General features: G+C 45.1%; 2 protein-coding genes across 6 annotated transcripts; one reads left to right on the top strand and one right to left on the bottom strand.

Annotated features, from left to right (window-relative positions):
* The first annotated feature begins 1772 nt into the window (after nucleotides 1-1772).
* On the top strand, nucleotides 1773-12950 carry TCTN1 (tectonic family member 1). Of its 5 annotated transcripts, none has more exons than XM_074844723.1 (13): nucleotides 1773-1897; nucleotides 2648-2814; nucleotides 3236-3323; nucleotides 4209-4318; nucleotides 7278-7298; nucleotides 7716-7841; nucleotides 8440-8565; nucleotides 8952-9036; nucleotides 9386-9524; nucleotides 9819-9975; nucleotides 10989-11114; nucleotides 11457-11601; nucleotides 12338-12950. In XM_074844723.1, exons 2-12 carry the CDS (start codon nucleotides 2680-2682, stop codon nucleotides 11598-11600), a joined length of 1257 nt encoding a protein of 418 aa, XP_074700824.1. In that variant the 5' UTR covers nucleotides 1773-1897; nucleotides 2648-2679; the 3' UTR covers nucleotide 11601; nucleotides 12338-12950. The 5 variants fall into 5 exon arrangements, with proteins under 5 accessions (XP_074700824.1, XP_074700823.1, XP_074700822.1 ...); XM_074844722.1 differs by having other exon boundaries at nucleotides 12193-12950; XM_074844721.1 differs by lacking the exons at nucleotides 11457-11601; nucleotides 12338-12950 and adding an exon at nucleotides 11214-11430.
* On the bottom strand, nucleotides 12951-19160 carry HVCN1 (hydrogen voltage gated channel 1). Its single transcript, XM_074844733.1, has 6 exons — nucleotides 19103-19160; nucleotides 17196-17443; nucleotides 16516-16620; nucleotides 15817-16048; nucleotides 13568-13680; nucleotides 12951-13293 (listed from the first exon to the last, which is right to left on the bottom strand). Exons 2-6 carry the CDS (start codon nucleotides 17406-17408, stop codon nucleotides 13225-13227), a joined length of 732 nt encoding a protein of 243 aa, XP_074700834.1. The 5' UTR covers nucleotides 17409-17443; nucleotides 19103-19160; the 3' UTR covers nucleotides 12951-13224.
* Between the last annotated feature and the right edge of the window lie 1247 nt (nucleotides 19161-20407).

Raw genomic sequence — 20407 nt, 5'->3', positions numbered from 1 at the left:
TGTGCTACTGTCTGTGGGTGCTTAGGTGGTGATGCCTTCTGTTGGGGGAAGAATAACGCACCTTTAGACTTTCATCAACATAATGCAGTGTCTGGAAGTTAAGAAAGTTGATACCATGGGACCATCTGGTCACCTCCACAGGTCATCAGCAATTTATCCGTAACCTCTTTCGTTACGGTTTATGATATCAGGTAGAAACTTGATCAATTCAGGGCTTAATGAAGTAGTGTGAGTATCGTTGTGATCCTAGTTTTACAAGTCAGCATCCCAACGTGCTGCCTCACTGCCAGTCTGTCACTTCACAAACAGCAAAATGTAGCATTATATCAATAACGTCAATAGTTGTTTCTTTGCTTTTTACAGTTTATCTGAAAATGCCTTCACCCAATTTGAAAATCTTCTCCAAAGTAGTTAAGAAAACTCACTTCAAAACTATAATGTAAAAAAATCTCTCGGTGACTTCTCAGAACAATAAGTACAGCTCTTCAACCCACCTTCTGCATAAATTACGCCGATTTGAATACTGGGGGTTATTCTCAGTGCTTTGAAATTTGAATTAGCAGTCATCCCAGACTGTGGTTTCTTATTGTTCTTGCACACAATGACTACTTCTACCCATTTATAGATATTTATATATATCAGAAAGGTCTAATCAACGCCTTCCTGAGTGACAGCTTGTCTCAGGTGACTATTCTGTCTTTGTCAACTAGAAATGCATAAAAAGAAGTTGTGTTTCTTTCCCCAAAGTATTTCGTGTAAAAGGTTCATTTTGCCTGAAAATCCATGGGATTTTCAGTGACTGCAAGTATTGTGGATCTCATTATGTACATCTGCGTAATTGTGTTAGTTACTGAAAGGGTTTGATCACAAGAGGCTATGTGGTCTCTGAAACAGCAGAAAAAGGGTGTTTGATTTATGATGTTAGCCTACTAACAAATGGGTTGGTTTAGCTCCATGCTTAAAAAGTAATTTCTAAGCCATTTCACTTCTTCAGTACCTGTCCTTGACTGCTTTAACCCTGCCTAAGTACCGGTTTCACAGGGATCATCATGTTGTATTTCTAGCATGTAGGACACACCAGTACTCTTCAGGGTATGAACTGTCACATTCACTGTGCAGCCTACTGCAGTGCTGGGCTGTTGGTGATGAACCATGGCACATCTACAAATACTTTTCCTAGATTGGATGAGTTATTTCACCTCCCTGTTTCTCACTTTGCCACTTCTTTTATGTGCTCTCAAGTAGGACTTTCTCCCGCTCCCTCCCACAAAGCAAATATCATTCCAACATTCACAAAACTGACCTTTTTTTCTGGTCTACGTGCCATCACGTTACCCTAAAGGTCATACTTCCCACTTGTGTTGTATAAATAAAAGTGCTTCTGAGCCTGTGTAGCCTGTAGTGCACCCTGCATCTGTGGTGTCTCACACCATCTGGATCCCATCCAACTTGTCATTTTAGTTCTAATATTATTAGTCGGGCTCTTCCCTTCCCCCTGGTCTGTCTCTTACCTTTCTTCATGTTGCTGCTCACACAGTTTTTCCTCTGCTAGATAAAACATGTTGGGGAATTCTTTTGCTTATTACTAAGCACACAGGATAAAACAATAAACCTTCTAAGGAGGCAAAATTGCTGTACAAATTGTGCTAAAAAGAGTAATCTCTTTAGTGCTTTTTTTGATGCTGCTTCAATACATGAAAAGAACTTTAAAATATGGTCAGTACTAACTTCTAGTGGATTATTGATTGTATTATTATTATTTGCAGAGGTGACAGCCATCTTTGTAGTCAAAAAGCTGCTATATATTCACTTGATGTTGAAGCAAATCCACCAGAAAGGATATTTAAATTAATTGACCAAGTCAATCCCAGTGTTTTCTGCATTCACGCTACAAACTGTAAGTAGAGTTGTTGCCAATATTAAGTATTGTGCTGTTATTTTTATAAGCTCTTCAGGTACCAGAAACAGACTAAAATTAAAAGTAACTAAACCTGTCAGAAAACTGGTTATTCTGTATGCTCACAGTCCTTATGTTGTAATCCCTTCACTTGTGAAACTATGGAGTTAAAACATCTCATACTCTCTTAGTCGTCTTTGTTGGAAAAAAAAAAAAAGTAATTGTTTTTTGGTGGTGGGTTTTTTTGTAAAGAATTTAGCATCCTCAATAAATCACATTTAAAGTTGTTTCATGGAAAACTGACTCCTTCCCGATCTGTCACTGTAACTATGTAAGTCACCAGTGGTACAAATCCTTTATGCCCAGCTTTGAAGTGACTTGCAGAGAAGAAGTGATCAGGGCTATGTTCTCTTAATTTAATTATGACTGTCATCTCATACTTAGCATGGAAACTGCAGACATGAATTGGCATGTCGTTGTTTTGGAACATATGCTGTCAGAAAACATGATTTTGAAAGAAGGGACTTACCTCTTTTCTGAAGTTTAAGTTTCATGGACCTGGGTGAAATGTTGAATCAAGATACTGCCTTGCTTTTCTTGTAAAGAAGAGAGAAAGCTTTTCTTAAAAGTTGCATTGATATTTTTCTGTAACTGAGTCTTTAACAACTCCAGAAGGAAAAATTGTTACTAAATACCATTTCCGTATCTTTTATCCTAAAGGTTATCTGATTCTTTAAAATGTTTTGACAGATAAACAAGCACTCTCCTTCAATTCCCCTGAAATGCCTACTCCTGAAAATTTTGATCAGTTGTTTAAACAGTTTGGAAGTGCTTCTTTCAGTGCTGAGCCTGACAGCTGGCGTATGAACACAGATGCTCAAAGTCCTTCTGATGCGAATGAAACTTACAGATACGAGGTAAATAATTATCTGATTCTATCAGTATTAGATTGTTCCATAAAAGAACAAGTGAGCATTGTTTGCATCTGCTTTTTAAAAAATGCAGTTCTGGAAAAGACAAACGTTATTTTGATCTTTAAGTATAGAAATGTAAAACTAAGAAGTGTAGCATTTTGTGTTAGCTTACTTAAAGTGAACCAGATTTTTAAGATCTTTGAAAAAGAAGTAGCTGTTTTGCTTTTGTAAACATGAAGTTGTTATCAGTGGCTTAAGAGTTAACATAAAGCTGTGAGCAGTGGCTTAAGAATTGATGCACAAAGTAGTATACAGTATTGACAGATATAGTGAAAATAAGTGCTTTTTATTCAGATTTATTGTTGATACAAATCCATGGACTGAAACACACCTCTATACTTGAATATGTTGTTTTATTTGGCAGTATGGTGTTCCTATACAGACAGCGGATGCATTTCTAAGACTACCTAGTCCTGTTGTCTCCTCGTGGTGTTCTGATGCGAATCCTGCAGGTTGGAAAATGCATTTTAATTCCATTTTTTTTTGCTTTAGAGTATTCTGCTCTGACTTGAGCTTAATCAGTCAGTAAATTGGCACACACACAAATGTAAATTCAGATAAAGATTCATGAACAAAAGTTTTTCAAATAGGTTCTGTTTCTCGGGGGGGGGGCGGGTTTAGACATAGGTTGGAAGTTGCATTGCATCTATGTTAAACATTCAAAGTTAGATATGTAAATCCTTGAGAGGCTTGTTTATCCAACAGTAAGACATCCCATTTGACATAATTGATTTAATAAAATAGTACAAGGGTGACACCGTGAGGGAAGAGGCTATTACAGAAAGCAAGACCTAACTGGGCAACCTTTGTAAGATGTCCCTTTGGTATAATGAGGTTCCTTTCACAGCCTGAATACAACTCAAGTCAGACTTGCAGGCTTGAGCCTTACATTTTAATCTTTCACACAGTTCCCTGAAAATCGGCAGAGGGGGAGGGGAAGGAAAAAAAAAAAATGCCACAACCAAACCCACATACCTACATTTTCCAAAACCCACTGTTATTATTAAATATGTTATCATAACAGTCATGGAGATGACCATAGGAAAACTGAAGTCTCTTGTGAAAGAAAAAACCCCTTATAAGATCTCAGAAATGAAGTAATAAATTTTCCTCTAGCTTTTATTAACCTGTTGTTAATAAGTAATATTTTGTCTCAGAGCATTTTTGGACAATCTAAGAAAGTATCATTCTTTATAGCTCACATAAAACCTTATCTGCAATAGAAATTATATTTACTTTCACTTTTGCTTGCACTTGAGGTTTTCATATTGGTTTTTATTTCTGCTTTTCATAATTACTCTTTAATTTGCTTCAGTAATACTTTGACTTTTTTCCAGGGTTTTTAGTAAACCAGGCTACAAAATGTACTAGATCAGTAAGCGTGGAAAAATGTGGCACCATTCAAGCAGCTAGTATGCTGTTCTATATCAACTCCAGCATTTTAGCAGTAAGTATGATTTGAAACAGTAATAGAGCTGACCGTTGATACTATATGTCTTTTTGCGTCTCCAGGATTAAGTAACTTCTATTTACTAAAGGATATGGTGTTTTATTTGGATTTTTAAATTGTGGGTTGAGGAAAAAAATAATCTCCATATGCAATAGACTTTTATATAGAAAGCCTTTGGAAATGTTTTTACTTCAAGGTTTGGTAACAGAAGCATTTACTGTTCTCTGCTAAGCCGACAAAAATAATAGTCTTGAAGAGACAAGCTTATGTCACTGAGCTAACACTGCAGTGGCAGTGGTTTGATGCTTTTGTGCATGTTCAGGCTTTTCCCAGAAGCCTGTTACCAGGGTGGATAATTCTGAGAAGTCTGGGTTTTAAAGAGTTGGTAAACCTTTGTACTTAAAAAGAACCTGTAAGGTTTAATCCTCTGCATGTATACCTTTCTTACAAGCCTCAGTTCTTAATAGTGAGATACTGCACATGCATGCTAAGCCTTCTTTATACTCCTCAAAGAACATGACCTTTTACCCCCCTGAGAGCAAATTTGTTTGTATCCAGCCTACTACCAAATCCAGTCTGTGGTTATTTTTCAAAGCTAAACTTACTTTTTCATTCCTTTTTGAACTGGAGGATGATGTCTTATGTATAAAGAAACCCCCTTTACAGATATTCAGGAAGATAAATCATGCATGCAAAATTGAAACTGAAATACATAATACCTTGATAGCTCCTTCCAGAAGCTGAAGATCATTGAGAAACAGCCTACTCTCTGCCATTAAAATGTTTTTAATTTATGTCATTATTTAAACTAATTTAATTAGTACTCTCCAGGGAGTGGCTGCTTAAAGACCCCCTCCAGTCCCCTCACATTCCAAAGCTATCAACAGGAAGGGAAAGCCCAGTAAGTAGTTCACTTTCTCACAGGTGGGATCATTCTCCTGATCGTTGAGGACCTCGCTGAAATCAGCAGAGGGTTGCTCACAGGTGTTACCTTTTGATCATCCTGCTGTGGAAGAGGTGGAGAAAACTGCCTCAGAATGGCTTTTGAGCATTTCCATGTGCACCCAAAATTTGAGTTCTTGGTGGCTGCAGAACCAGAAAAGAAAAAGCGTGCCTCAGGACAGGCTCCAAGCAGCTAAATGTGTTTGAACTAACAGCTGACTTCCCCTTCCTCACTAGAACAGTGCCTAACACATTCCCCGCATGCTGCTTGCCAATTAAAATGGCCCAGCTTAGGAGAGGTCAGATTTCTGTCAAAAGTACCTCGGACATTCAGGAAGGATCAAATGCAAGAACTGGAGAAGGCTGAACAGACGCTATGAGATGGTCTGTAGGAAGCTCTCCTTCCCCAAGGGAGCTGAAGATGGGATGTGACAGTAGAAAAGTGACTTGGTATTGGGGACAGGGTGGTCGCAGGGCAGAGCAGGGAGCCCTTCCAGTGCCAGCAGGTGGAGCTGCCGGCAAAAGAAATAGCAAAACACATCGTCCCAGGGGGAGTCCCCGGTGAGAGGACTGGTACAGCAGTTCCTCAAAAAAAACCCCATCGTTATGAGCCCGTGCTCACTGCCAGGCAACTTGAGAGATACGAAGGTCTTGATAATTCCTGCCGTTAGTCTCTGCTCTCTACCCTGGCCTGTCCAGCAGATGCGAGGGGTGTTGAGGATGTTGTGCTGCTGCCTGCCCCTGCTTGCCTCCCTGGCTGGTGGGATGAGTCAGTGGGAAGCAGCAGTAAGACTGGAGTGCTGTCTACAGAAACATAATCTGTCACCCCAGTGACAGATAAATAGAATTTTAGGAGTGGTGATCATTCTGTCTACCCTCATCAAAAAGAGCATGCTTCCCTGAAGGATGAGTCTAATCTTTACAGGCACTTTTATTCATACAGCTGATTGTGATGGCTGAGCTGTACCTCAGGATGTTGATATAAATATGTGACAGTGTGTGACAGATTTTCCCTGCATCACTTTCAGGTCTCCAGCTCATAGGAATGTGTTCTCTGCCGTGATGTTAGGTGAGCAGACTGGTCTCTGTATCCTGTCATAATTCTGCAGAACTTGCTTCACGGTCAGAGGCCAATTTTTGGTCCTTTCCCAAAGATGTGAATTAGACACTCATTGGGAAGTCACAAAAATAACACTTTTGACAAAATGGTGCTCTATGTGAGTATTTTGCAGGCCTGATTGATGCTCTTGGTCTGGCATTTCTGCTTTTCCATGAAAATTTGGTGGAAATTTTCCAGTGGGGCAACTGTGCATGTCCACATGCTGTATGACAAGAGGGATACTTGCTTCTCATTTCTTTGTTTAGAGACCGTGAACTATGGACTCATTACCGTCAGAATGGGACAACAAAAGCTCTTCATTTTTGTGGGTATGAACAGCCTGACAGACTTCCTAAACTGTCAGTCTATGAATAGTTACAAGTGTTTGCACAGATCTGCAATAGGAACAGTGTTCTCTGACGCCCTCAATAGGTCAAACGATACGATGCACAGTAACACTCATGCCAAACTTGAGATGCTTTCTCAGGTCACCTTTCTGATGCAAGTAAATTTTTTCAGTGTTTCTTAGTTCTGAGTTGCAAATAGGGTGTTCAGGGGAACCACTAGATTCACCTAATACTTATTTAATGCAATGTATATTTATTGGGAATATAGTCAAAGCTAGGCCTGATGGAAAACTGATGGAAGTCACTAAGAAATCTTCCAGTTACTGTCAGGGAAAGAAGAGGATTTGGCTATAAGGTTTTGCCAACTAGCCACAGAGAATGCCAGTTATTTTCACACTACTTGGATACAGTAGTGTTTATCCAATCACTGCCACAATGTAAAAGTTATCGTAACGATACAGAGTTAAATAGGCAAAGCAGTTAAGCTTTAAAATGCTTTACTTCACTGCTACTTGTAATAGGTCATACCTTTGCTATTGTTTGAATTTGTTCTTTTATTCTTCTTTAGGTGCCCAAATCAAGTCAGATGGTAAGTATCCTTCTAACTTAGTTGGAACAGCTGGGGGAAAAATTCTTACTCGTTATAGTCAGTGGGAGTTTTCTGCTGACTTCATCAGAACAGGGACTTAATCTTTAAATTAAAAAATTTCCATCACTTGCTATCATTAATGATACTTAGAAACTCCAAGATAATATGCTACCAGGAAATATTTAAGCCTGATGCATTCCCCTCATATAAAACTCTCTTTTTTAAAGTAACTCTCTCTAGTTACTTAAAAATAGAACCTTTTGGTGAACTTCAGCAATACATGTAACACAGCAGTTGTTCAGAGTTGACTGCTGTTTCTGTGGAACAGAACCCGGAAGGGTCACAAATATAATAATACAGAAAAAGCCAAAAATAATTATACACAATATTCAGAAATGACATGAATTTGTTTTTCAGGTTAATATTACTGTCCAGTCCATAGTTGTCCAGTCTCTGAATGGAATGCGGACTTTACTCAATGGTAGTGATCTCCTCAGGCTCCCTATGATTTTGGATGAACTGTGCATAAATATAGTTCTTGGGGTAGGTATGACAGTTCTTTTCCTCCTCGCGTTTGATGGAAAGCATGTATGCATCAAATAATTTCTGATTCACAAATTACAAAGATGTGAGAAGGGCCTTGCACAGTTTCCATATATTGTGACATCTCTAAAGCGAATGTGAGAGGAAAAACACTGACTTTGGGATAAAAGAGAGTGTTTTGCAACAAAATAATAACTATATGCAACATAAGACGGAGACAGGGTGAAATCCTTTTCTATTATTACTGTGTGTATGTGACATAACAGACAATAACATGAGTTTAGAATCTACATTAGGCTTGGGAGAAGATGACTTCAGGCACAGTGGTGGCAGAGACAGGAATACACAGTGCAAATCATCTCATCTTTTCATCTTAAATAGATGAACGTTAGGCTTATGCTTAGAAGGGGTTTATCAAGAAGTCAGTTTTGAAGAGGCTCCAGCCTTTAGAGGATATATTATATCTCTACCGTGTAGTTGAGTGTTTCTTAAGCAAGGAAGAAAGAAAACAATACTTACATAGTTTTAAATTCCTTTTTTCTAGTTTCATACTCTTATGTATTTGTTCTAATTAATATCTAAAATGTTTAATTTTCAGGTGAGTTATCACATTACATACACAGACGCAGGAGAAATAATAGAAGCAGCTGCTTCTTTTGTCTTGGGGGCAATTAACAAAGAAGCACTTTCAATACAGCAGAGCTTTGAAATCAGCTTTACTCAGGTAACTGCTAGAGATGTTACGGATGACTTGCTGAAAGACATTTAATTACAAAACTTATTAAACTTGAATCAGAACAATTGTTAGCAGCAAGGTAAAATGTAACTTGCCCTGGACACTCAAATAAGGCAGCATTTCAGAACTGGGCAATAAAAGTCTCTTAAATCTGTTTCTCAAGTTTAAAAGAGTCATCTTGTGACTCTGTATAACTGTATCCAGTGAAAGCAAAGCCTGCTCCAGTGTTAGAGAACTGTTACAATTCTACAGAGCAGTCCTACTACTTATCATTGTTCAAGGCAGTTAATAATCCTAAAACAAGTGAAATATTTCTGTGTTTTCCAAGCATTTCAGTACAGAACAAGAACTAATACTGTACGTTTGCACTGCAGGTAAATACAAAGCCAGTTCCCCTCAGTGGTAATCCCGGTTATGTTGTTGGACTGCCTCTAAGAGCGGGCTTCCGGCCACCAGGATATCCTTTCCCTGTTGAAATTTTGTTTGCAGCACTTGTTCTGGTCCATCTTCACAAACATTTTCTAGCGTGGACATCTGTAAAATATATCTGTTCTTTGCCAAAAGTAAAAGTGGGCTTTTTTTGGCTCTGTTTTAGGAGTAGCGAATGACTCAGTCCTGACAGCAATCTCCTGGGACTTTTTCATGAGATAGATTTAGCCCTTCATTGTACACTCTAGTGCTTTTTCACAGTGTAAGAGGAGTCTTGAGCTATTATAGCATTTTCAGATATATTTTAAGGATATGAGTAAGGAGTCTTTCTTCATGATATACATCAAGTACTGAATTTCCCTTTAACTGTGTGTTACATCTGGCATCATTCAGAATACTAACAAATACAGTCAACTTACCATTCTGCAAAGTACATCCAACCAGGACTGTATGGCAGCACAGGGAGCCAGAACCCCAGTATTATTTGGTCATAACATGATATCGGGCTGTAAGTTACGGTAAGAGGATATTTTCTTTTTTTTTTTTTTTATTTAACCCTCTGACAACCCTTTCCATTAGGATCTGTTCAGGTCCTGAGACATTTACACAGCTGTAGCAGTATTGGGAATGGAGTATTTAATTATAAAAAATGTCATTTAATTAACAATGGCCTTTCTCTTGAAAAGATTGTGTACATTAGCAACTGTAGCCAGAAGGCTTGAACAGTGCATGAGAGCAAGGAGAAATTATTACTGTGTCAAAGTGATGGATTTTGCTTTAACTCATCTTTTTTTTTTTTTTTTTTCTGGAAGAATTACAGCAGCTATGAAATGCCAACCCTTGACTCAGACCCTCCTAGATTTACTGAAGGGACAAAGCTTTCCTGAATACGTGGCCTCATTTGGAAATTCTCAAGCCCAGGATGTGCTCGACTGGGTGCCGATAACTCACCTCCACACCTCAGAACAGGTGAGAGTTACACCACTGCCACCACCCCCTTCACTCTCACTGTCCTCTCTCCTGAGATCTGTACCTGTGCTGCAGCAGCAGCTTAGGCTTCTCAGACCTATGGGGAAAAAAATTTCGGAAACAAACTGAAGGGAAGTCTTCCTGGAAAATTAAAAAACAAGGGGTTTCACTCTTGCTGTAAGGACAGAGTTTACTTTTAATCAAGCTGGTATCCTCAGTTATGGATCAGGACAACACGTCAGGTACAAAACAACCCAGTTCTAGCCACAATTTAGTCTCTTGCTGTTTAGATGGGATTGAAACACACAACTGGCAAGGTTGGAAGAGTGAAGTAACAGAGTCAGTGTTTCTACTTGGTGCTCTTATACCAGGTTAGAGTAAGATAGCAAGAATCCTTTAAAGCACCGAAACAGTAAGCCAAACAACATGTTTATTCTCCACATCTTCTGTCCTAGCCCTTCCCCTCCCGATGCAGTGCAGACCCTGCTGTTGGTGTTAGGCAGTGCTGCTGGGTGGGTGCTGTCTCTTAAGGACAGCTTGTATGCTTTTGCAGCTAAGTAGTGAATGATTTCTGTAACCAGAAACTTGACGATTCAAGAAGAAATACTTAAAAATATTTAAGATTGTATAGCTTCAAAATTCTGCCCTGGCAGAGTTAAGCATTTTCTACTGTCCCAGCGATGTTGCTGAAATACATCTTTGTACTAAAAAGAGCCAGCTCAGCACTGTCACTAAGAGCCAAAGTCCTGCCTCAGGTGGAACTTCCTGCCTGAAGTGCAGTTACAGAGTCGGTTTGTCACCTGTGGAGAAACTGCAGGGACACCCGAGCCAAGGCTGCAGGCACCTGTGCTGCCTGCACAGGCAGCGGTCCAGGGCACAGCCATGGTGCAGTTGCTCTGGTAACCTCCCAGCGTGAACTTTCTGGGGGCATTCTGCCAGTTTAATAAGATGAATAATTAATGTGGTCACTCTTGTATAAGTCAGACAATGAGAGAATTTATAACACTTTTCAGAGCTCATGCCAAATACCAGTATCCCTTGAAATAGAAGTGAAGTGGACTAAATATGGATCCCTGGTCAATCCACAAGCCAGAATAGTGAACGTTACAGCAACAATCACTACCACCACAGCGAAGCAGGTATGTAATTAAATTACAGGATTTAAGATAAAAAGAAGCAAAACAAGCCATTAGGTATTGGCTGTGCGATAGTGACCCAGTTAATCTCTTTATCTAAAGGTAACACTTCTTATTAGAACATATTGCACCCAACAGTTTCTGTTCCAACTCAAACACAACTGTGGGCTGCTTGCCAAAACACACTTCAATAAAAATCTATACATCATTCATGAAAAGAAACGTGGAACTGTATATGAAAAACCAAGTTACTACAAAGAACAGCTGAAAATACAGCCCAGTCCAAGTAAAGTAGTGCTGCAAAGAGAAGGCTGAAGCTAATGAACATTTGTATTTTCATTGCAGCTTCCCTCAGGAAGGGAAAGGACTATTCCTATAACAAGTTCTGTTGTTTTCACTGATATTTCTTCACCTGCAGAGCCAGGCTATAAAGCTTGGCCCACCATTAATGCCAAGTTACCCTTTGATTTTTTCTTTCCTTTTGTCTAAGGTAAGTATGCATTAAAAAAAAAAAAGCCATATTTTTGCCTCTTCTGATTCTTAGTCCATTTCCTAAAGCGAGGTTTATCCAGTCACTGCAGTGGGCCATCAGTTTCTTCTAAATTGTAGACATGCTGGGTTAAAGTTTGCCAAGAGAGAAAGGGTGAGCCCTTACGGGGGTTCTCAGAAGCTTTAGGGCAGGAAACAACCCACATCAGTGGCGAGTTCCCAATTATACCTCTGCCGAGAGGAAAAAAGGCTGCAGGATGAACTTGACGGTGGCTCTAGCTGGCCGGTCAGCACACATACAGCCACCAGCCTTCCAGCCCAGTGGCTGCCCTGAACTAGCACTAGTCCGAGCTGCCTGCCTAGCAGTGTGGAGGCAGGAGGGGATGGGGAGAGCACAGGGACACGCTACGGCTCCGTAGGAAACTACGTTTCATTATTCTGGGAACAGCAGAGCTAACTTGTTAATTAAAGTAATCATGTGCTATTAGATAAGGCCTCTGCTTTATCTATTTTCATAGATGAATAAGCCACGTATTTCTAGCTATTTTTCCTAAACCACTAATTAATTACCTTCCTTGAAAAATCCAAACAGTTAAGTGATGCTTTCAGAAAAGCTCAATGACCCTTCCAGCTGACTCTGGCTGAAATCAGTTGGAGACATCTGCTACAGTCAACACCTTTCTAAATTCCCACTTACTGAATCTTAGTCTTCAACTATAAAATAAGTCTCTCCACAGGGACCTTCCAGTACCTGAAAAAGTTCATGTTGTGTTCAAACACCAGTCTGGTCCTTTAGAATATGTTTCCTAATGGCTTTCCTGGAGTCTTAACTGTTCCCAGCAGTCCACTCACCTACACCTGTTCTTACATATTCTAATTCTTTTAATATGTTGATTTATGAGCTGTGGAAACAAAAGAACTTTGTAGCCCAGTGGGCTGCAAACGAACACTTAAAATGGAAGAAGAGATGAGAGAATGCAGCATCAAACCTCAAATCTGCTGTTGACAACAAGGCATTGTTTGACGTCAGGTGGCACATGGTTGCCTCTATTTTGGTGCTGATTTGATTGTCAACTAAAAGGAGTGGTGTGTTGGTATTTTTGAAATGAACATTATATAAATAACAAAGTGGCACAAGCAGCAACAGAAATGAGGAAACTACCAACAATATGAAAAGAATGGTTGGCAAAGAAGAGATGTACTAACGATGAACGGTCAGCTTGGAGAGAAGAAATGACCTTTTCAGCCTGGGTTCTTATCGTTTGTGCTGCAAGTTTCTACAAGACATTGCAAACAAAGCATGTTATCACAGAAAAATTCAGTAAAATAAGCGGTACTTTCATAAACGTATAGCTTGTAAAGTTGTCTTTATTAAATTATTTTGCAGTTTTGACTGTACAACTGTACAAGAAACGTCTTATGAAATCACTGTTTATGGGGAGGCCGTGTGATTAATTTTCCAGCAAAATTATTTCTGCAATCCCAAGATCTAATCAAAGTGTGGTCAAATAGAAAATGTTTACAGGCAACACTATACAAGAGAAAGCAAAGAGAGAGGAAAACCTTTCAGGTCAAACTGGTACATTTCAACACTGCACTCTCCAGGGCAGACTTCCACCCCCCCTCAGGAACCTCGCTCGCTGATGAGTCCATGCTCTTTTAAAATCTTGTTAAGCCTCTCAATTTCTTGCTCCTGTTGGAAACAAAAGTCAAATCATGAATATAGTTCTCATCTTAAAATAGTTTCCCAGGTTCCCACAGATCTTCCCACTGCTGAAACCTATCTTGTGCTGCAGTAAAACAGGACAACCTGGCTAAAGTAAGTAGGACAGGCAGGGTTGTGGTTCTTCGGCCCAGATTACCCCACGAGTTTCTGATGAAACCGAGCTGACCGTGGCAACCTTGCAAAAGGATCCCAAGCCAGCTTGTCCTGAGGGGTTTTGCTTAAATTAAAAGCATTTTCTTACCTTCTCTACACAGCTGTGTTCCAGTTGTTCAACCTTTGTTGCCAGTTTCAGGTTTGCTTGCTTTAGCTTGGACACTTGTTGTTCAGAGCGGGTCTTTACCGATAAAATTATTCCTGCGAAACAATTCACAGAGGATTCATCTTACAGTGTAAAACAGCCACTAGCAGGAGGTTAACAGGACACGGGGTCTGTAGTCAAGGAGTTAAACGTGTTCCTCTCCAGCTCTGGTTCTGTCATCTTCAAACCACCCTTCCCAAGTGCTTTTCTTAATGAGGAGGGTTTTAAATGAGCCACCCCAGGGATTCAGATACCGATACTCTGCTGGGAAGAGGCAGTCTGGCCTCTGAGCTGAATTAATCAGTCAGACTGTCATTCAAATCCTGAATTTGAATTCGCTCCCTTGGCAGAGCCTCGAGGGCGAGGTAACTGGCAGCTTTGTTGCCACGAGGGGCTGCGTTTTCGGGGGAGCCTTGGTCTGACAGCAGTGCACAGCACAGCCCAGGGCACAAGGCTCCGCCACCCCTGGAGCTGATCTCTCTGGCCCGGGGGAGTGGGATGTGGAACATCATCTGCTCCTTAAAGTTTTGGCTTCACCTTGCATGGCTGCAGCAAGGGCACGAGGTTTGTTACCGCGGAGGCGTCGCTTCTCGACTGAAAAATTGTTGTTACACGTGAACTCAGCCCCCACAGTAAAGGCATTTTCTTCCCACCCTTTTCTGAGGCGGGGGGGGAAAAAAAATTAAAAAAAGCTTGGTAAGAGCATCAAGAACATCACGTTCTTCTTATCCGACAGAGCTCTCCTCCGGCTGCTGACAGAACAACACGCACGAAGGCAGGCACCGATGTGTGCCTGTGTTTCTAGTGCTACAGGCAGCAGGCTTGAGGTTTGGGGGTTCATTTCTCTGAAGACAAAGCAGCGATGCTGCTTATTTGCATTGATAACATCAAACAGTCCCCACCTGCCTGTAAGCTGCTCCCTATCAATCAACAGCAACCCAAGGCAGTGAACCCTGCCCAGGTTTAGACACACAACACCCAAAGCTCGGGGCAGATTTTCTTTGTCCCCTCTGTTGCTCCAAGCGGGCAGGCAGGGTGAAAAGTGTGGGGGGAAAACCAGAAGCACCCAGGGGTGAGGGGATTTAGTGTAAACGCAATACTGGTTTTCTGCTGTAAAATGGCGTGTTAAAGAGACACCGAGGTTCCCGTGGCTCACGCAGCTGCACACAAATGCAGTTTCTCTCTGACTTTCACTCTGAACTAAGAAGAGCCACAAGCTGCTCTCGCATCTTCCCTTTTCCCAGCCACGGCCGCCGATCAGGCACATTCTCCCCATCAAAATAGCAGCGGGGGGTCGCAGGTGACAGCCCCAGCCCCAGCCACCCTTTCATTTTATTCCAGCTAAAAGACTTAGAAGCTGCATCAAGTACAGAGCACTCACCAAAAGTGCACTTGTAGGCACAGGGCAGTACCCGGGCTGAGGTTTCATGCAGGAATTAGAGATAATCTCATGGCCACATTTTTTTTTCCATCCCAAAATCTCTTCCCCCAGAAGGCAGAAAATGTTTCCAGCTACACTTGTTTCAGTAGCGTCTGAGTTTACATCTATTTGCAGCAATTTACAGTTACAACAGCAAAGTCTGATTTGGGGACATTTTATATTCCTCTTTTTACAGTGACCCCTTTGAATCCAAGCAAGAAAGATCCAGAGTGAGATCAGGACGTTCCCTGCAGCATCCCTGGAGGGGATGACGGCGTTGCAGCAGAATGTCAGAGCAGTTAAACTCACTCTGCTACAGCAGTAGATTCAGGAGGGCAGGGGTTTACCCTTCTCCCTGGTTAAAACATTGGCAAAAGGATCCTACAACGCAAACTTAAGATCCCCCTCCAGGAGGGAGGGACGCAAGAACAGATAAAGGGTTGTTTTTAGGGGAAGGTGCCAATGCTGCCATGCTAGAGCTGGGGATCTCTGCTAGCCCCAGCCAGCTGCCGTGCCCCCGTCACCGAGGCATCGCACCAACACAAGCAGCAGATTATTGCTGCTCCAAAGAAATTACAGCCTAATTAAGGCCACACTTCAGCAATGAAAACTACGCGGGCAAAACTCTTGAGTTCACTGGGAGAGCAAGACCCTGGGGTGTTGCAGATGACTTTGAGAAAGGAACAAAGACACGAGCCCAGATAATTCAGGCAAGGTCAGCAAATCCAGCCCACGCACCAGGGAAAGCTCCTGACCGGCCGCACACACCTACCGTTGATAATCCTGGCCACTCGCCACAGCCGCAGGAGTATCAGCAGCCCGACAGCTTCAAACTCGTGCTCACGGAAGATCAGGACAACGTCAAGGATGAACGACACAATGACGACAATCCCATCCAGCACTTCGAACTTGTGGTGGAAGAACTCCCGGCGGTAGACGAAGACTTTAAACCCCACCTCAACCAGGAAGATGGTTAAAATGGAAAGGGAGAGGTAGTGGAAAACCTGAGAAAAGAGCGCAAGTTTAGAGCCAGGAAACCCTCCTGTGTTGGAGAAAACCTCCACCTCTTGAGAACGTGTCTAATCTGGCTCTACAAGGAGAAAGGCTGGGGACTTTTCTTCTGCTCTAAGGGACAACCAGAGCCAGCATGTGGCAGCCAGTGGCTTTGGCTAAGCTGGACCAGGAGGTGTGAAGATGACTGGGAGAAGGGTGGCGAGAACAATTCAGCTCTGCCACAGCCCACAGAAACACAAAGCTGCTGCACAGACAAACGTGAGCTGAGCTGGGTTGGTCCCGCACACTGCAGGGCTGTCACACTTGTCCCTGCCAGACCTTCATCCCTGTGCCTGTGACTGCCAGCTCGGCATGGCTGAAGGTTGAGGTCCTGACTGCCTGGTTGTCCTATCTAGTGGACTTTGAACACCAAAGAGAGGGAAATCATGGTTCCCACTGACACTTCCCCGCATTTTACCTTCGGGGTTATATTGTATTTGTCCGGATGGATGATTTTCAAGTCCATAAGCAACTCCCCCAGAACCAACAAGGCATCCAGGATGACCAAGCAGACAACCAAGATCTGTTGGAGAAGAACCAATATGAAACCCTCTCCCAACATGGATGTATCACCAAGAGGAGCTGACACAGCCTTCAGCTAAACATGCCCCAAGGCTCACACAGCTGCGCGGCCGGACCCTGCCCTGCGTCGCCGATTCGGCTGGTTGCACTTCACGGAGCTTTCTGTTGCTCCCACCCAGGACTCCCACTGCTCTTGGTCAGTGGGTTACTCCTGCAAAGTCTTGCCTGCACAAAACTGCCTGTCTCCCCACCAAACCCAGCCATTTTCTCCCACCATTTGGCGCGGGGGGTCTCGGGGAGCTCGAGCTGGGGAAGAGCACGTGCCTCCGCCAGCGCCATGATGAGCGTGCACCGAGGCTTGTCGCCGCTCAGGAAACACCTGCGCCCGCTGCGAAGTGGCTCGTTTCTGACAGGATGGCCCAGCTCAGAGGCAGCAGCCGCCCTCATGAGCTGCTCACGAGCTCGGTGCTGCTCCCAGTCCACCCTGAGCTCCATCCCACGTCGACTCTGCTGTCCCAGGTGCCTTTGGCCAAATCTCACCCTCATCTCCCTTTGGCCTGGGTTTGTCTGTCTCACCTGAAACCTGCGGGAGCTGAAGAGCTTTTTCATCATATCCTGAAAGGAGATGCGGCTCCTGGTGGGCTCCAGCTTGATCTCCGAATCTGGCTGCTTCTCCCCATTCTCCCCACCTGCCACCTCCTCCTCCTCGTCCTCCCATTTCTGATAGTCGTTGCTCCACTGCACAGGGTCATCCCCCACCACCGTGAAGTGCTTCAGGTACCTGGACATGGCTCTGGATCAAGCTGGCATCACCCTGCCAATGTCTGAGGGGAAAGAGCAGAGCATCACCCCCCCACTCGGGGCTGACTGGGGATGCCATATCTCCCTCGTTTCACCACAGTGAGCGTGACAAGAGCGTGACGCTTCATTCAGACACGGCTGGCTGGGCGCTGTGGACAGACCCTGCTGACGGGAAATTGCTTAACGGTGGTGCTGCTTGTTTTGCATCACCTCCCACGGTGCGATGTGGAGCCCCCACCACCCTCCCCGGTGCTGTTTGCACCCCGTTGGCCACACTGCTCTACAACGAGGAACTTCCTTGCAAGGTATTTCCAAACATCTCAAAACAAAGCATCGATTACAGGACAAAACAAACATCAGCCCTTATCCCGCATCTCGTGATTCAAGAGGCAGCAGCTGCCTATTTCCCATTGGAAAGAGCTGTTGTGCTCCTATTAGACACCGATCAATGGAGGTTATTGGTCAGAAGCTGGAAGCAGATTTCTTCCCTTTCATTTGCTCTCTCATGCCCCACACACCAGGGAGGCTGCTGTTGGCATCGGGTCTGAGGTAAACCCTCCACTGCGCTCCCAGAGCCACCCTCGTCCCGTCAGGTGGCTGCAGTTGCAGCCCAACTGTCCCCGGGCTAACCAGGGGATCCTCACCCTCCAGCCACACCACCAAGCTGAACAACAACCATAATTTCCCTTCGTTAACATCAGGGGCCACTATTATTTCAGCCTTTGCAGCAGGTGATCCCCACATTTCAGCCCATCTGGTGGGCAGTGCTGTCCTCCCCATCTCTTCTCCCTGCATCCCCCAGAGCCAACCTCACCCTTGGGCATCCCAGCTTCAGCCCGTCCCTGTGGGCACCCAGCGAGGGGCAGAACCAACCCCAGACCCACAGATGATCCCGGTTGCAGCTCAGCACTGAGAACGGCTGCAGGAGAGGCCCTGTCGCAGCCCCACCAGCTCACCCTTCCTCTTTGGGCAACCCAAGGAGACTGCCTGGCCCACAAACCCCGCAGACGGCCACATCCCCATCCCCGGCGGGGCTCTCCATGTGTCCACCTTGGCCAAAACTGGCCGGGGAGCTCGGCACAAGCCACTCATGGCCCGCTGGAGCTTCCATGGGTCTGCCTGTGCCCCTGGGCTGCTCTCCCTCCCCTCGACTCCCTGCAAGCGGAGGTGCTGGGGGTCCCGGTGGGATCCGCTCACAGCGGCGGTGCCTCTTGGAGGCTCCAGACCACCTCGTCAAGGATCTGGCCCCACGCTGCCATCACAGCGGCAGCACCTTCATTGCCGGGTGCTGAGCAGAGCCCACGGGAGCCCCACGGGGAGCTGCCCCGGGCATGGACCCCTCGGCCCTTGCGGGACGGCCTGCGGGCTCGCTCGGGCCGCGGGGCCTGGAGCCGCCGCCGGTGGATGGAGCAACCAGGAGCCGGGCTGCGGTTGGGGCCCCCCCAACCTCCCCCCGTCCGCAGGGACCATGTCGGCTCCCCACTCCCGCAGCGGGACGGGACCCCCCAGCCCGGCGGGACCCCCGAGGGGAAGGACGTGGCGGTCCAAGGAGGGAGGGGGGGGGGCTGCCCCACTCCAAACCCCCCCACCCTGGGCCGGCACTCACTAGCCCAAGCCCCGGGAGCACCGCGGCCGCCCCCCCCGACCCCGCTCCCCCTCTCCCCAGCCCCGGGCCCCGGTACCGTGCGCGTCCCGGCTGCGCCCGCCGCCGCCCTGCGCCTCCCCCGGCGCTGCGGGGCCTCCCCCGGCCCGGCCCCGCCTCCCCCGGGCTGGCCCAGCCCCGCCACCCCGGCCCGGCCCCGCCGCCCCCTCCCCACCGCTCCCCAAAAGGCTCCAAGCGGCTCCCGGAGCCGCCGGACCAGGGTCCCCGCTCCGACATTTTCTGTTTTCGCAGCTTCCCCCCGCCCCGTCCCCAGGCTCGCTACGGTACGTCCCTGAGCGGGAGCTGCCGGAACAGGGCGCTCCGGATGGGATTTAAACTTTTGGTTTTAAACATTTTTTAAGCAGCGCCCCCCCTACTCCAAAGCGAGCGGACGGCCAGTGGCGCAATTAAACCGTGAGTCTCTGCTGAGATCAGAGCTCAGCTGCTGAGCGGGGACACAGATTAATCCCACAAAGTTCAAGGATCAAAAGCATAAACCTAGAAATTAGGCCTGGATTAACCTGCTGCCATTTATAAACTCATGCTTTACCACAAGGCCTCTTCTCATTTGGGGTCTTTCAGACACAAGCTGGTTCTGGAAGTGCCCTGAGAAAACTCAGCTGCACAAAGGCCCAGGGTCCCTTCTCTATTGCATCTCTGCTGGCATAAACCTGAAATATTTCTAATTCTCCCCTAATGAAGAAACATCTCTCAATTTTTCCACTTTTAAAGCCTAAAGCCAGTTGTTTCTTGGAAACAGTTTCCTCCTGGAGACTGCCTAAAACTTTCCCTGGAACCTAAACATTTTCCAGCGCCTCATCCCAAAGCTCAGGGGCCCGTCTTTGCCCTCCCCCCCGGGGCAATGAGGAATCAGCACAGGCAAGGAGCCCCCAAAATCCCCCCATCCCTTGACCATCACCCCAACCCACCCACTTGCAGAGATCAGCCGAGCACCCTGGAGCGTAGAACAGCAAAGGTGCACCCCTAGAGCAGTGGGGAGGAGATTTGTTCTGGGAGTTTCCAGCTAATTTAAGTATTTTGGTCTCAGCTGACTCCAATAACCACCAACACAATCAACTAATGGTGGAACCACCAGCTCAGGGCTGGAACTGCAGATGGTAGAACTTCTTCCGAGAGCTCAACAGACCCTTTTCAGTGAGGAGTGCAGGTTTTAAGGAGAAAACAGCCAGCTTCTCCTCCCCCAGGAGCCAAGTCCTCTTCGCACCACGGACCAGCGTGGGCTCACCCAGCCCACGAGCGGGGCCACGGAGCCGATCACAGATGTGAAACCTCATGGTCAGAATTTCAATAAAATTCCAAGAATCGGTACATGCACACAGAGCTC

The sequence above is a fragment of the Strix aluco genome, chromosome 18, assembly GCF_031877795.1.
Source record: "Strix aluco isolate bStrAlu1 chromosome 18, bStrAlu1.hap1, whole genome shotgun sequence".
Taxonomy (NCBI): Eukaryota; Metazoa; Chordata; class Aves; order Strigiformes; family Strigidae; genus Strix; species Strix aluco.
The sequence above is the reverse complement of the archived record's forward strand: the minus strand, read 5'-3'. Positions and strand labels throughout refer to the sequence as shown.

Excerpts from the sequence above, each read along its gene's own strand:
- TCTN1 (XM_074844721.1), top strand. The coding sequence starts at position 2,680 with ATGCCTACTCCTGAAAATTTTGATCAGTTGTTTAAACAGTTTGGAAGT. Across the intron at positions 8,566-8,951 it reads TTGAAATCAGCTTTACTCAG|GTAAATACAAAGCCAGTTCC; the intron begins GTAACTGCTAGA and ends TTTGCACTGCAG. Across the intron at positions 9,037-9,385 it reads GGGCTTCCGGCCACCAGGAT|CTGGCATCATTCAGAATACT; the intron begins ATCCTTTCCCTG and ends TGTGTGTTACAT.
- HVCN1 (XM_074844733.1), bottom strand. The coding sequence starts at position 17,408 with ATGTCCAGGTACCTGAAGCACTTCACGGTGGTGGGGGATGACCCTGTG. Across the intron at positions 16,621-17,195 it reads TCAGCTCCCGCAGGTTTCAG|ATCTTGGTTGTCTGCTTGGT; the intron begins GTGAGACAGACA and ends CTTCTCCAACAG. Across the intron at positions 16,049-16,515 it reads AATACAATATAACCCCGAAG|GTTTTCCACTACCTCTCCCT; the intron begins GTAAAATGCGGG and ends CTCTTTTCTCAG.